General features: G+C 34.6%; 1 protein-coding gene across 1 annotated transcript; it reads right to left on the bottom strand.

Annotated features, from left to right (window-relative positions):
• Positions 1 to 778: 778 nt before the first annotated feature.
• rac2 (ras-related C3 botulinum toxin substrate 2 (rho family, small GTP binding protein Rac2)) lies at positions 779 to 14,535 on the bottom strand. The gene is made up of 7 exons (XM_015374065.1): positions 14,389 to 14,535; positions 8,560 to 8,631; positions 4,405 to 4,522; positions 3,873 to 3,935; positions 2,060 to 2,219; positions 1,769 to 1,902; positions 779 to 886 (listed from the first exon to the last, which is right to left on the bottom strand). The coding sequence occupies exons 1-6, from the start codon at positions 14,421 to 14,423 to the stop codon at positions 1,772 to 1,774; spliced, it is 579 nt and encodes a 192-aa protein (XP_015229551.1). The 5' UTR covers positions 14,424 to 14,535; the 3' UTR covers positions 779 to 886; positions 1,769 to 1,771.

Raw genomic sequence — 14,535 nt, 5'->3', positions numbered from 1 at the left:
ATCTGAGAATCGGGTAGATAATGGCCAGTTTGTTCCACCTGCCAACAAGATAGCTAGAACTGCATTCTCACCATTAATCAGGTTTCCACTGGTAATCGCTGCAAATGAGTCAGATTGATGTTATTGCCACAACGTCTTGCCCTTCAGAGCTTCAAAGTAAGATGGATGACGCTCATAACAGATGGCAGGGAAGCCATCAGATAAATCAACGTTATATCAGAGGCGCCACATCCATTTCTGCAGTGGTCACATGCATCATGATGCGTATCAGGTGCTGCTTGAGTGAGTGTTTTTAGATTTCACAAATTAAAAGCCACATAGTTCGCTCTCATGCAAAAATAAATCGAAAATCTTGTTTTTTAAAACCTCACTTTATTTTTATTTTTCTTATTTTGAAAACACAACAAATAATATATCAGTTCATAAGGCTTATTCCAACACTTCTGATTGAGATGTTTTGCCATGCAATTATATTACGTTATTCAACAACACACGATGAACACATCTTATGGAAACACTGTGTACTTGCAACTAGAATTATTACTCTGATATGTTGGACAGCTATTTATATTTAGCAAATAAGAGACACCAAAAAGTGAACATTTATCTCATCAGCTCATAGGGTGAAAGTACAGCGTGCAAACCTGAGACAATCGCTAAGAGAAAAAGCCATCTTGTACAGAGAAGTTAAATCCACTGCAGCATCTTGTTCAGTATAGGAAGGCTGCTGATAGATGTTGGCGGCTATTCAATCGTATCTGTAAATGTATTTTTTTTTTTTACAATTACAGTGGAAATTTATAAGAAACGCTGGTCAAAAAAAACTTTGAAATCTTCTCTTAAGGCAGAGTCAAGAGTCTGAATGTGGCGTTGCTCTTCTCTGGTCCTGAAAGAGTTCAAATAAAAACAACCTAAATAAGACACTTAATAAGAAAGCTTATTCATACAGGAAATTCATTTAAAAATCAAGTGTAGGCAAGTGTAATCATGTACAAAGCAAAAAAGGAAAAAAAGATTTGAGTTTTCTCCTTCTAAATTAATCAAATATGGTCACAAGATTTAGATTTTTGAAAGAAGATCCCAGACACGTGTTAATAAAATTCTGTTTGAGGCCATCTCACAGAGACAGAGTGATGAGTTCAGTCAACCAAGAGGAAGTAGGAGTTGAGCCCTATCTACATCAGGAGTCAGTTGGGAATCTGATCAATATTCCGATCAGTCTCATTAAAGACACCAGGAAAGACATACAATTCACTGCAGAGCAACAGATAGCCTTTAGTTTGGGAACATCTCATGAGCCTGGATTTTCTTTCCTTACATTTACTGTGACCTGATCTTTGATAAGTGGAAGCAATATAATAGATTGACTTTAATCAATTCATGTTTTTTAAGTTTAGCTGAATATGCTACCAGTGTTGTGAGTTAAGATTGCTCCATACAGATCACAAAGGCTTGGATCTACTACAAACCTTGTGTTGGTAAAGTGATTGTTGTGCTTCAGAGTTAAAACTTGAAGCAGTAATGAAAGTAGTGGAGTCTGTTACCTCCTAAGCCAGTCTGAGACAGACTGAACAAGGAAACACTGATTTCCAAGGCAGGTTCACCTCTACTGTAAGTATTTTAGCCATTTTTACTTCCTCAAAAAGACTGTTTATCTTACTACCTTCTTCTCTTATTAAACTTTAATCATTTTATTTCCCTTATCTATGTTTTAAACTGCAGAAAAAAATATTGTTAGCACCCCCTTTTCTTCTAATCTGTGTCTCACCTTTTACAGGAGTGAACAGGGCTTCTTCTTGACCTTGGCAGGCTGAGGGCAGAGCACAGCCCGGATGGCCTCATCAAACACCGTTTTCAAGCCACGCTGAGTCAAGGCCGAACACTCCAGGTATTTAACAGCATCTGAAAACACAGAGACAGACACACATATGCACATGAAGCTTCAAAGAGAGCAGAGATGTAACAGCATTATAAACTAAACTGATTTCTTTTTTGAGAGAGTGAAGTTAAGGTATAAAGATGTTCAAAACCTGAAGAAAGCATCACTAGTGTAACTGACCTATCTCTTTAGCCAGAGCCAGACCCTGTGGATAAGTGATGGGTGCCAGCTTCTTTTCCTTCAGCTTCTCAATGGTGTCCTTCTCATCTCTCAGATCCAGCTTGGTGCCCACCAGAATGATGGGAGTGGATGGGCAGTGATGACGAACCTCTGGGTACCACTGACAACCAAGAGAATGGTTTAAGGAAAATCTGCACACTATTTGTTCATGATACACAGATGAAGGAACATTCACAAAAACGTGAATCAAACTTGATGCAAGATTGGCTTTACATGAAAACGGACTTTTACTTCCAAAATTACAGCTTTTGTGCTTCAGCTCTTTATCACTGCGTTTCCTGTTTAATCCATTTTTCTTACTCAGTCTTCCCTTCACTTTCATACTTTCTTCATTCTTTATCCTCAGTCTCTTTTCCTGTCCATTAGCCTGTGATTGACGTGGCATTTGACTGACAAATGCAACCATCTTAATTAAGTAGCTGTTGGCGTGCATCAAAGCTATTTAATTCACATGCAGAAATGATGGGAATCATCAAATGAATCATTCTGATGCTACCTTTCGCAGATTTTTTGTCACCTTCTTTAGGACCATTTAACAAAGTAAAACTCATTTTAAAAGATGTTATTTCTTTGAATAATATACTATTGTGAATTGGTTGCTATTGCAATAGGCATCCAGTGTAGAATGCTGCATAATTATCTGTGAATGAATTAAATATTTTTCATATAAAGATATGCGATAATGACAAATTAAATAAGTGAGCTGCCCTGATTTAATTTATCTTTGCATTACTGCTTATCACTGTTAATTTAGATAAAAATTTTTTCAGGAGGTTTTATTTGTTTTGAAACATTTTTCTTCCTGATTTTATGTTTTTTACTGAGTAGTTTTAGAAATATTAGTGTGAAACCTTAATATTTACTTTTGAATATGTATAGGGTAAAAATACATTGTAAATATAAGGAAACTAAAAGCTCTTTATCAATTTAATTTCATTTAAAAATCTTCCTCAGGGAGGCAAACAAATTAGAAATCCCTTTAAAGAGACATTCTATAGTATAACCCATTGAAGCAAATTCTCAATCAACATGAATTCACCCCTAATCATTTAACACTTGAATGTCTTATTAAAAAAACTGCAGAAGGCATCTTATGCTTAGACACACTAAACGTACATTCATGCTGATTTTACCGTTTCTACCTTCGTCAGTTAAAAAACCTGCTGCTGCTATTTTGCACATCAAAGATGTTGCTGCTATTTTCAAATATTAATTACTGTAAAAATATCCATAGCTGTATTTTTTTTCTCCATGTGCAGTTTTATATTGTTAAAACACTTTACAGTACAGTATGTACATTTTTTTTTTTATCTTTTAACTCTTCACTATTTTTATTCTTACAGATTTTTCTAAGGTCCACATTTGTGTGACCATTTTTTCTATGATCTTTTTTCTGTTTTAAAAACCAAAATTACCCCATTGTGGGACAAAAGAGGGATTTTCTATTCTATTCTATTCTTATGTGGTCACACCTGTAAATTAAAGGAAGTTATAAAGTAAAACAACAACAACAAAAATGAAGAAGTCATAAAAAAAATCTTGGTTGAGACCTGGGAGTTTTTTTGGCTTGTGGTTAAAAATCCAAAAGGTCTCCATTATTATCTACTATTTCACCATTTTATTTCTTTTATTGCGTTTTTTTTTTTTTCTGAAGCATTCTCAGGTGTTGTTATTAATGATGGTTATTAAGCAAATTAAGAATCACTGAGTTCCACAAAGCTTTTCATAGGTCCGCATCAGAACTGAAACTCACCTTTGCTCTGACGTTCTCATAGGATGCTGGGCTCACCAGCGAAAAACAGATAAGGAAGACATCCTAGATATAAAAACAACAACAAAAGATAAGGCATATATTATGTAGTAGACAGGATATTTATTCATTCATATTTATTATTTTATACCTTCACCAACTAAATTTTATTCAATCTAAAGTGCATATTGCAGTTTTGCATGTAATTAAATATTGATCTGGTAATATATCCATTCCATCTTAAATACTGGTTTCTGCAGTTCCTTAGCATCTTTAGTATTTGATAATGATATTTTCCATGCTAGATAGTTCAGTTCCTTTAACTGTCTGCGTCATTCTGAAGAACATTTTTCTTTATTTCCTTCCCTGTTGCTTCGATCGATGAGAATGTAATTTTTTTTTAGACTGAAGTTTGTTATTATTTGACAGCTACAATTTAAATTCCAATACTCTCCACAGCTGGAGACAGAATAGATTTAGTTTTGTAATGAAATGCCTGGCATGTGCACTTGGCCATGTGGAAATGACTGCATACCGTCTGGGGGTATGACAGCGGGCGAAGCCTGTCGTAATCTTCCTGTCCTGCTGTATCCCAGAGGCCCAAGTTTACTGGCTTGCTGTCCACCATGACATTAGCCGAGTAATTGTCAAAGCTGTCAAAAACACAGAAGGTCAGTCATCAGTCAGAGGACCAGTAATTCAGTCCTTTTGAGCAGTCATTAAAACCATCAGTTAGTTGATATATAGTTGCCAAAGACATTGGTTCCCAATATAATTTTAAGAAAAATGATCTAATCTAAGAAAGGATAGGGTTTGTGTCCAAAAGAAAAGAATTCATTATTCAGAGAAAACATTTAAGAAATATTTATAGCATAATAGAACACAACCATCAAGAACATAATAAACAAAACAAAAATAAAAAATTTATATATATATTTTTTGTTATTCTTTATTTAGTGGTGTTAGTTACTGGGTTTTCAAGCAACACTGCCTCTTAGTGGCAAAGCTGAAGCACTGCAGCCTCCTCTTTGAGCCAGTGTGACACTTAATAATATGCAGCCTCAGATCAAAACCATAGGGCTGCTATTGTTGCAAAACAAAGCTTTACCCAAAATGTTTCAAATCTATTTTGCTGAAATGTGTTGCTTGTAATGTTACCAAAACAGACTTAAAACTACAGATATGACAACTAGCTCTTTTTTATTCCAGGGTCAAAGTGATGCTTTTTTTTTTTTTTTTTTTTGGTGAATTTCAAACATTAAGCTTCACATTGGCTTCCATATTCAAAATTTAAGGTGAAGCACAGTGTGCTGGTCAAGAATGGGTCTTTCTCACTCTGTTACTCCAAGCTAATTGCTCAAAAGTTAACTTAGAGTAACACGTTTTATTTAGCCAATCTTCTACATGTACAGAGTATTGTTGCTGAGGAATGATTTATTAATTTCATTCATATATTAAACAAATCTGGATATGATTCTTTTGCACCTAAACTGAGTCAAGATTCACTTACCTACTGGATACACAGAGTATTCTCTCTGAGGAGTAATTCACCAACTAGTATTCCTACCATACTGGAATGATACCACTGTTACAAAAATCCTTTACTCCTGTACCGCATAAATCTGCACATTAATAATTTCCACTGCAAAACACTGATCTTTAAAGTGTCTAAACAAGGAGTCCTAAATTGCCTGTGAAAGTGCAATAAGTTGGTACGTTGTGAATGATCTAAATGATTGTGTGCATGATGCATGTGCCAATTCAAATGAAGACATTGTGTGTGATACTGGCAGTTTGGAAGTGGCCAAGAAAGGCAGTTAAAGTTCTTAACAATGGCGGTGGCGGGATTAATGAAAAGACCAAAAAGATTGAAAACAATACATTTATTAAGTGAACAATAAAAATAATTATGAATTTATCGAATAATACTTTATGAAACCCAACTTAAAGTGCTATGTGGCAGAGAATCGTCTCTGTCTCTAACTGGCAGCTTTTTCGAAAAGGAGCCATGGTCAGACTTAGAGTGGGATTAAGCTCTAAAACATTACATCCACCATCAACAACCTCTTGGCCCAGAATATTGCAAACTAAGGTAAAGGGAGACTGAATTAATACAACATGCTTTATAAAGAGTCTGAAAAGGAAACATGGAGGAAGGATTATTTTTTTATTTTCTCATGTCAGGGATGCACACTTCCAGGCGCAGCGTGCATAGGGAAAATTATGCATATTACTCGTCCTCTAATTTCCCTGTTTTTTATAAACATGCCACAGTATATAAGTTAAACCATTGTGTTTTTCATAATCTATCCCTTGCAGGTGTCTTTTTTCCTATTAATACAATCGTATTATTGTCATTTCTGACACACTAAATATGTTAACATGTGCAGAGACTATCTCTCCACCAATATCTACTTTGCACACGTTATCGAGTCTTAATGTGTTTTTAGACTCTCAAACCTTTTGAAGATCAGGCCCACAGAAAAGTGCTGCTAAGGGTTGATTCACCAACAAGTTCTGCAGTGGAAGTGTCACTGAGTCACTCACTCGTGTTCTGCAAGATTCAGTTCATGATTCATGTGATAAAGACTCTGAGTATGCGAATCATTTGTATACTGAAAGTGGTGCTGTGTCACATATTCACATACTAAACCAATGAACTCAATAGGATAGATAAGAGGTACCATGATTAATGAATTTTTTTTTTTTTTTTTTGCCAATGTTACCTAGAAATAGATCTTTTCTATTTCTTTTTTTTTTTTTGAAATAATAGATATTTAGAATTGTATTGTTGAATCACTTCTGGTTGACAAAACTTATGGAGAACAGGAAAAGTTGGTCTGATCTTTAATACCTTTTTTTTTACTGTAAAGAACAGAAAATGCAGTTAAAGGTCAATGAATAGCACACTTAATGTGACCAAAGCCCTATTTGCTGCTTATTCTAAATGAAAAGAAAAAAGAAAATAAAAGAAAAGAAAAGAAAATATTGAACAAATCTTTAAAACGAATGACTTAAATGAACTGATTCTGACAATAGTTCTCTAAAGAACTGCCGTTCCCATCAATACAGGAATGACTAAGAGCACCATGCTGCAGGTGCAGGGCAATGCCATTTTTACAACTGATTGTGCACACCAGATGTGGGCCCCAAAATCAACATGGATCCAAACAGGAAGTTAATAAATTAGTTAAATCTATCGACATTAGGTTTAGGTTTCTCATCCACCAATGTGAGGATTAGGGTTAGCCCTTAAGGAGAAGGGATTTTCGGCCATTGTAGGTTTCCCTTTCACACTTCTGGTCTTAACTTTTTGTGTTTGACGGAACTTTATTGGTGAAAATATAGACCAAGTAAAATAAGTATGTATAGCTCAAATAAATAAGGAACGGTTTTAAAACACCTATAAGTTGACATCTATGTTAAAAAAACCAAGGAAAAAAAAAAAAAAAAATAAAACTCTGAATTGCCTAAAGTTTGGAAATAAAATAATCATCTTCTGGTTCACACTTCTCATATGCAGTGTAAAAATGGCGGCTTCCTGTTGCTGTAGTAGCATGCCTCTGTATCGCTGTCAGAGTTGATAGCAACACAAGTTTTCCGTTTGCATTGTGCAGTGAGACCCATCCGTCCGCAATATGATTACTCATTGCACACATCTAGAACTGAATTTGTATGCTGATTTTGTCACACTGTCTTTGCAAGATTAAAATAGTCATTGGTTTATCTAACTTGCAAAGTTTAACATGTTTCACTGGAGTAAAACTGAAAATAAAAATGTTTATTTGATGGTAAATAATCTTCCGTACTGATTTTATTACCATTGCTCACCCTGCTTCTGCTGGGGAAAAATGCATTTCCTGAATAAATAACTGCTTTTATTTGAAAGCATAATATTATACTAAATAGATATATTTAAATGTGAAATCTTATTGAATTTTATGTTATTTAATCATTTTTCTTTGATTGAAACATCTGGCAATGGGCGACAGTAGCTCAGGAGGTAGTAGTTCATCCTGTAGCTGCTCGGTTACTTTGACCTCTTCTCTTTCCATCTCAGTCACTGTGTCCTTAAGCAAGGCACTTCACCTGGCTTGCCAGCTTTGCCGGTCAGAGGGCATAGTGGTGCCAACTGTATAGCAGATTTGCTTCTGTCAGTTTGCTTCGGGGCAGCTTTGGCTAAAACATAGCATACTACCATCACTGTGTAAATGAGGGAAAGACTGAATGTAGTGTGAAATGCTTTGGGGTCCTAGAACTTGAATTACAAGTTCAGATACCATTTACTGTATAAGCAGAAAACCAAAGATTGTAATATTTCCCTCTAAAGTGTAATGCCTCTATTGTAGAACCCTGTTGTGTTTTTGGGTCAGTGGAGCAGTGACACGTAGAACGGAAATGTGAGTGAAAATCTCTTCCTCTTGCACACAAGGTTTGACGACACTTCAGCTTCACAAGAATACTATATTCCCCACCTGAGTGTTGCTGCTAGCCCAAACCTGTTCCTGTTACCACTGCCAGACATCTACAGCTGCTATTATAACAAAGACAACAAAATTCAAAGCATTTGGAATTTAATGTGGTGTCAGCGTTGTTGCAGATAAACGTCCATATATGATGGTGTTTTTCTGTAGCATTAGAGATCTAACTGCAGAAAATATGTGAGTGTGTATGTTTGTGTTATACTCACACAGTGGGAATGTATTCCCCAGGGAAGGCATTGGTTGTATAGCTGATGAGAAGACATGTTTTACCCACAGCTCTGAAAGGAAGAGAAAAAACACACAGAGATTGTCAATGTGTTTTATTTTATACAATATATTGATTTATTAACTGCTATGTACCAAATCAGCACAGTATAAACTCTCCTTATACAGTGTGCTGAAATAAAGGCAACAATACAACAAAAATAACACACTCTTCTATCTTGCATGAACAGGAAACAATGTGGTAAATATAATGGCTGAAATTAGTTACTGATGTATGATCTACTTATTTTCAGAGCTGTCTAAACCCCTGCGTCTTCAAAATGTTAGCAGCTTGGTCATTTATGATTGTGCAACAGTTTCATATATTATCAACCAGTATATATGAAAAAAATGCATGCACTAATGTTGGCTATACTGAGTGGAAAAGTTGCTTTCACACTGTGTCTTGGTTTAGGGTTAAGAATAGAACAATTTCATTGTAAACAGAACAAAAAAAAAAACAAAAAAAAAAACAGCACTGCAGGCTACAAAACAAGACAGAATTACAGGAGCTGCTTCAACAAACGCCTTGACGAAACTGCAGAACTGCACGATTCAACTTGTTCCGACTTGCTCGGTTCTAATTTGGTTCAAGGAATTTGCTCTTAGTGTTTAACAACAACACATCCCTGTTTCACAAAAAAAAATAAAAAATCATATATCGAATAGATGAAGTCCTCCTTTAGTCACAAACTGTAAGGAATTTCTGAGAAGATATTTTCTTTGAATAGAGGCACCCAATAGTACTTTTCTTGACATTGTTCTGTTCTGAAAATGTTATTTTCTACTTTTTTTTTTTTAATACGTCTCTTGTAATACAAGGCTTCAAACGGACATGTCAGCTCACCACAGAGTGTCTGCAACTATTTTCCAGACAAAAACTTTTAAAACAAAATGCTTTTATTTCTGACAGTCCTTTTTTTTCTACTTTTTTTGTTTCTGATGTCACAATCAGATCCTAAGAACTTGTTTTAATGAAAAACATCACACAGTCAGACTTATGGAAAAATACAGATATAGCTCTAAATATATACAAAAATAAACATTTCATAGATATTATTTAGAGTTATAGTCACGCTTTTCAAAAACAAAATAAAAATTCACAACAACACACTAGATTATATGTTTGTGCTCATTCTAAAAGCATCACAGACATAATTAAATAGTGTTTAAATCTTACTCTGAAATATTGCCAAGGTATTAATCATACATTACAAACACTGGAATATATCCTTGGTATAAAAGGTGAACTTCTATGCACAGAATATATGATTAATTTGTTATATGGTGCAGTTATAATTGTTCTTTCCCCCTTTCTGCCTGGTTTAGGTTTCCTAATTTCTCTATTACTTTTTTCTGTAACTTCATCTTATTTCTGTCAAACAGCTAAACCTTCCAAAATTATAATAATTTTAATAATGGAGAGTATTTAGAATAACTGCTAAAAACTGTTAAAAAAAAAATACAGTTCTAATCTTGAATAGCTATAAGTAGATAGAACAAATGAAAAAAAAAAATAAATCTCTTATGAATGTTTTTCTGGGCCAGTGGCACCTTCAACCTGCTGCCTGATGTAGGAAGCAAGATATGGAAGTAAAATCTAACTAAACAACAAAAACATGTAAATAAATGTCTAATATTATAGTCAAATGTTTAACAGGAAGGTTAACCCTAAAGATTTTAGATGATAAATGGTGTTATTTTACAGAGGAGCTTATGCATGTGTTTGATTTGTGGCGAGTGTGTACTGTATGAGTGTCAAAAAGGACAACAAGGAAGTGATCTATTTCAGAAGCATCGGTTTAAGCTAAAAACAGGAACCGGCCATTTTCCGAATAGACTTAACTAAAACAAACCTAAATTTAAAGCAAAATAACTTCATAAACAAAATTAAGTCTTGTATTAGGATTTTTCTTTTTTTCTCTCCTTCTATGTCTTAACTTCATTCTGAGTTTTACAAATTCTACAAGTCTTTTTTGTTTTCTTTTTTTACCTTTTTGGTCTAAAAAAAATTGAGTTTCACCAACAGGAAACAGGAAAACTTAGCCAATTTAGCAAAAACTGTTTTGTTCTTTTTTTTTGTTTGCCACAGTGACTCATAGATATAGAGTTGTTTGAAATAAAATGATTAATATTACAGAACAGAAATTAAATTGGCAGTTTGCCACTCTGGTCATTTTACAATTTTATTTCCAGGCATTTTTAAGTAGCTCCTTAATAGAGCTATGTCTGATAATAGTTTGATTTCATGTCCAGTTAAGCCAGGGTTCAACAATTAACTTCTTCCAAGGGCTACTCAACCATAGCAGCAATAATGTGATAACAACATGGATTAATCTAATGTTCTGCTATGGGGATACGTATCCTCTTACGAAGATTCCCTCACCTTGGCCTGCTGATGTTTGGAAAGCCCAACATGATAGAAGCACTGCTGGCCCCATTTCATGATTAAAATCAGTCCACAATTATATATTATATAAGATCTTGTTGACAGTGCTTGTCAGCAAAACATAAATCACTGGCCTTTTACACCAAGATGGTCTGATGATTGTTAAGAATAAAAAAAACAGTAAATACGTCAGTGATAGTGATATCTGTTGGTTGTGCTGTTCTTTTTACATCTCTTTGCAGGTGATGAAGCAGACTGAAGATGTTTTATCATTGTATCCCTTTTATTTTCTTTTTCTTTTATCTTTTCTCCTTTTCTTTTCCTTTCCTGTTCTACTTACATTGCAGTGTCCATATAATTTGTAATACTCCCTGCATAAATTATAATAAAGCTATATATATGCATGAATCAAGCGGAACACTATGGCGATAGCTGTACTGCCATACAGTACTTGTGGAAGCAAAATCTGTTGGGCTCTTTTTGGCATCAAGACAATTATTCTTATTGTCACATTGCCAGACAGGACACTGTTAAAAAAAAATAGTGATATACATTTTTTAGAATTTTATTTGAATAAATTACATTTACGTTGAAACCTGCGGTTTGATGCCATAAAGAAACACTAAAACACAATTTTCCTTCTTGTATCATCATCATCATCATCATCATCATCATCATCATCATCATCATCATCATCATCATCATTTTATTTCCTTTTTCAAAACAGCAGGTGAAAAAAAGATAGAATGCAAACTAGGTTGACATTTTTAGAAAAAATAAATACATGTGAACTAAGATACATTATTTTGGTGCTTTACAAAGTAAATCTCAGTGAATTTTCCCTCCATATCTTATTTGGTCTATTGTCAACAATCATTTTTTTGTGTTGGCATACTGTGAGGTCCTAACATTTTAAAGCAATACTGGGTAACTTATAGACCATATAGACCTTTAACCTTTAGTTCATAGGTGCCAATTGCTTTTAGCGCTCCTGAAAGCAACTGGCAACTTTGCACTGTCCCGTATTATCCCATCTGATAGGAGACCTCTTTAGAACAGCCAGTTGAAAAGTGATAGAGTTACTTTTTTTTTGTAGATTAAATTCTTCATAACCAACCACAAATTGGTCTGATCAGGTAGATGCCATATTTGCGTTGTTGCCTAACAACAACAGTTAGTTTTGCTAGCTCTCGCTGAAGGGGGACTCAGACTACCATAAAGTGGTCCTATGAATCACTTCACTCATTCAGTGACAGATCCAACCCTCTCAATTTACATACTGAGTCTTTGAGAAGAGCAGCCCGTATGCAGCATACAGTAGATCAACTCCTAAATACTGACCTGAAAAATCGTTTAATATGTCTGAAAATAAACAATTACATGAATGAAAAGTTATTCCGATTTGCTTTGTTGAATCTTAACATCTTACATCTTACATCTATATGGATCACAGCTTGAAATCTATATGCAAGTCCAAACATTTGCAAATAACTATGCTAAGTAACACACACAGCCAACCAAGCCACTAACCCTTTGTATTTACTGTTACACAAAATGTTAAATTACTTCAATTTATGCCGGACACTAAACTGTCTTACAGTGTAACTTAGTAAAATGATTTTAACACAGTTAACGTCTAAAAAATGTATGATATAAATAATGTAGAGTGTTGTCCTATTGGCAACACTGTATGGATAGAGCTAAGAAGTGAATGGGCTGCAAAAATTTGCACTTCTACACATGTAAACATCATTTGCTCTTTTCCCCTACTGGATATGACATGTCTTCTCTGAATTATTGTTGATAAATGCTCTAGTGCCTTCAGTATAGGTTGTATTAGCTGTAAGGTTCACCCCGGTATAGCTGCTATTGTTTTTAATAAATCTTTCTAAAGGTTATTAATTGACATTAATTAAGGACCCTGATGACAGATTTAGAAAATGGTTTGGACATGATTTAATTAAGATTTTGGACTTTTTAATTTTCAAAACCATTTTTATAATTTCAAGTTTTAGAGGGTAAAGTTGACTACTTTGAGTAGTTAAACTTTAAAGTGTATTTTTATACTTTGAGGAGTTAAATCGTTTTTTTAGTACTCTATGATTGTAAATTCATAAAACGGTTGAAGGTTACATAGAGATTCAAAAAGCAAACTTCCTTACAGTCTAACACAGACTTCCTCTTCTACCAAGTGCAATGATAGACCAACAAACACGTGTTCACAAAAAGCCCAGCTGCTCCACTATTTTAGAATACTTTCCTTATGGCCCACCTTACAAAGGCAAGCTCAACCTGATGTTGAATCAATGGCACCCTAGTCATAGCAGAATCTGATGCTGCATGAAGAGATTGTGGAGACATTGCATGATTAATAAGAATTTTACACTTAGCTATACTTTTTTTAAATAGATTTTTAAAGGTCCTCTAAAGTAATAATTTTAAATAATCTAAATATAGTATTTTGGTTGTGTTTTTTTTGTCGCTCCACCCCAAACCCATACAAAAAATGAAATAAGCATAAAACTCAATCTGAGAAAATTTTTTAGCTATTTTTCTGCCTGTTTCTGTCTCATTTGGATTATCACTCAATCCAATCTTCCAGTTTTTGGGGCGTAGAATCATTTAACATTTAACATACTGTCAAACAAGCAAAGTTCTTCATGTGCTGATGCTTACTTCCCCTGTTTCTGCATTTTGACATTTCTAACACGAAGATGTACAGGAAGCTTAGTGCATAAGGAAATGTAGACACACCACCTGGGTAAAACCACTGATTAGTTAACTGCTTTATTATTACGAGTGCAAGAATAGTAATTTGAACTTCAATATATTATCTAAAAAAAATTGAATAAGTTACAACTGATGAATAAGTGGGACAAACATGAAGAAGTTATTTTTTTTATGTGGAGGATGACACAAGCTACAGGCTTCTAATATAAGGAGAATATCAGCCAAAACAAACAGAAATCACAATATTCTATGTTTTGTGTAATCTCTGTTTCATGAACAGCTGTTTGATGGAAACTGTCAACCTCTATCTTAAAAAAAGTCAAGGAGGGGGGTGTACTCTTAGTTTGATTCTTCACAGCATTTTCCTGCATGCTGTGACCTGCAGAGCTCATTGAGCACCCTCAGAAAATCTTTTCCATCAAACACACCTCTATGCCTCCAGTTTTAATGCGGGACATATTTTCTTCAAGTTACTGACTTAAAACATCTTCAAGTCATTAAACTCTAACAAAGTATTTGAGGTTTCTTTCTGGAGTTCTAAACTCTAAGCTCAAGGGACAATCATCCCCATTAACCGATCTAAACTCTGGTTAATAAAAGTAGTAGGCAGTTTTAGTTAAGACCAGAAAAGTGAAGGAAAATAATGGCGTACCCATCTCCTACGACCACACATTTGATCGCCTGCATCCTGTTCCGCTCAGCTTCGTCTGTGCTCCTCTATGTGACAAGCAAGCTTAGAGAGGAAGGTTGAAAGACTCAGATCAGCATGCAACTACAGGAAATTGTTGCACACCTCCCT

The sequence above is a fragment of the Cyprinodon variegatus genome, unplaced genomic scaffold, assembly GCF_000732505.1.
Source record: "Cyprinodon variegatus isolate N-32 unplaced genomic scaffold, C_variegatus-1.0 Scaffold96, whole genome shotgun sequence".
In the NCBI taxonomy this organism is placed as follows: domain Eukaryota; kingdom Metazoa; phylum Chordata; class Actinopteri; order Cyprinodontiformes; family Cyprinodontidae; genus Cyprinodon; species Cyprinodon variegatus.
This window is presented reverse-complemented; position numbering and strand designations above follow the sequence as displayed.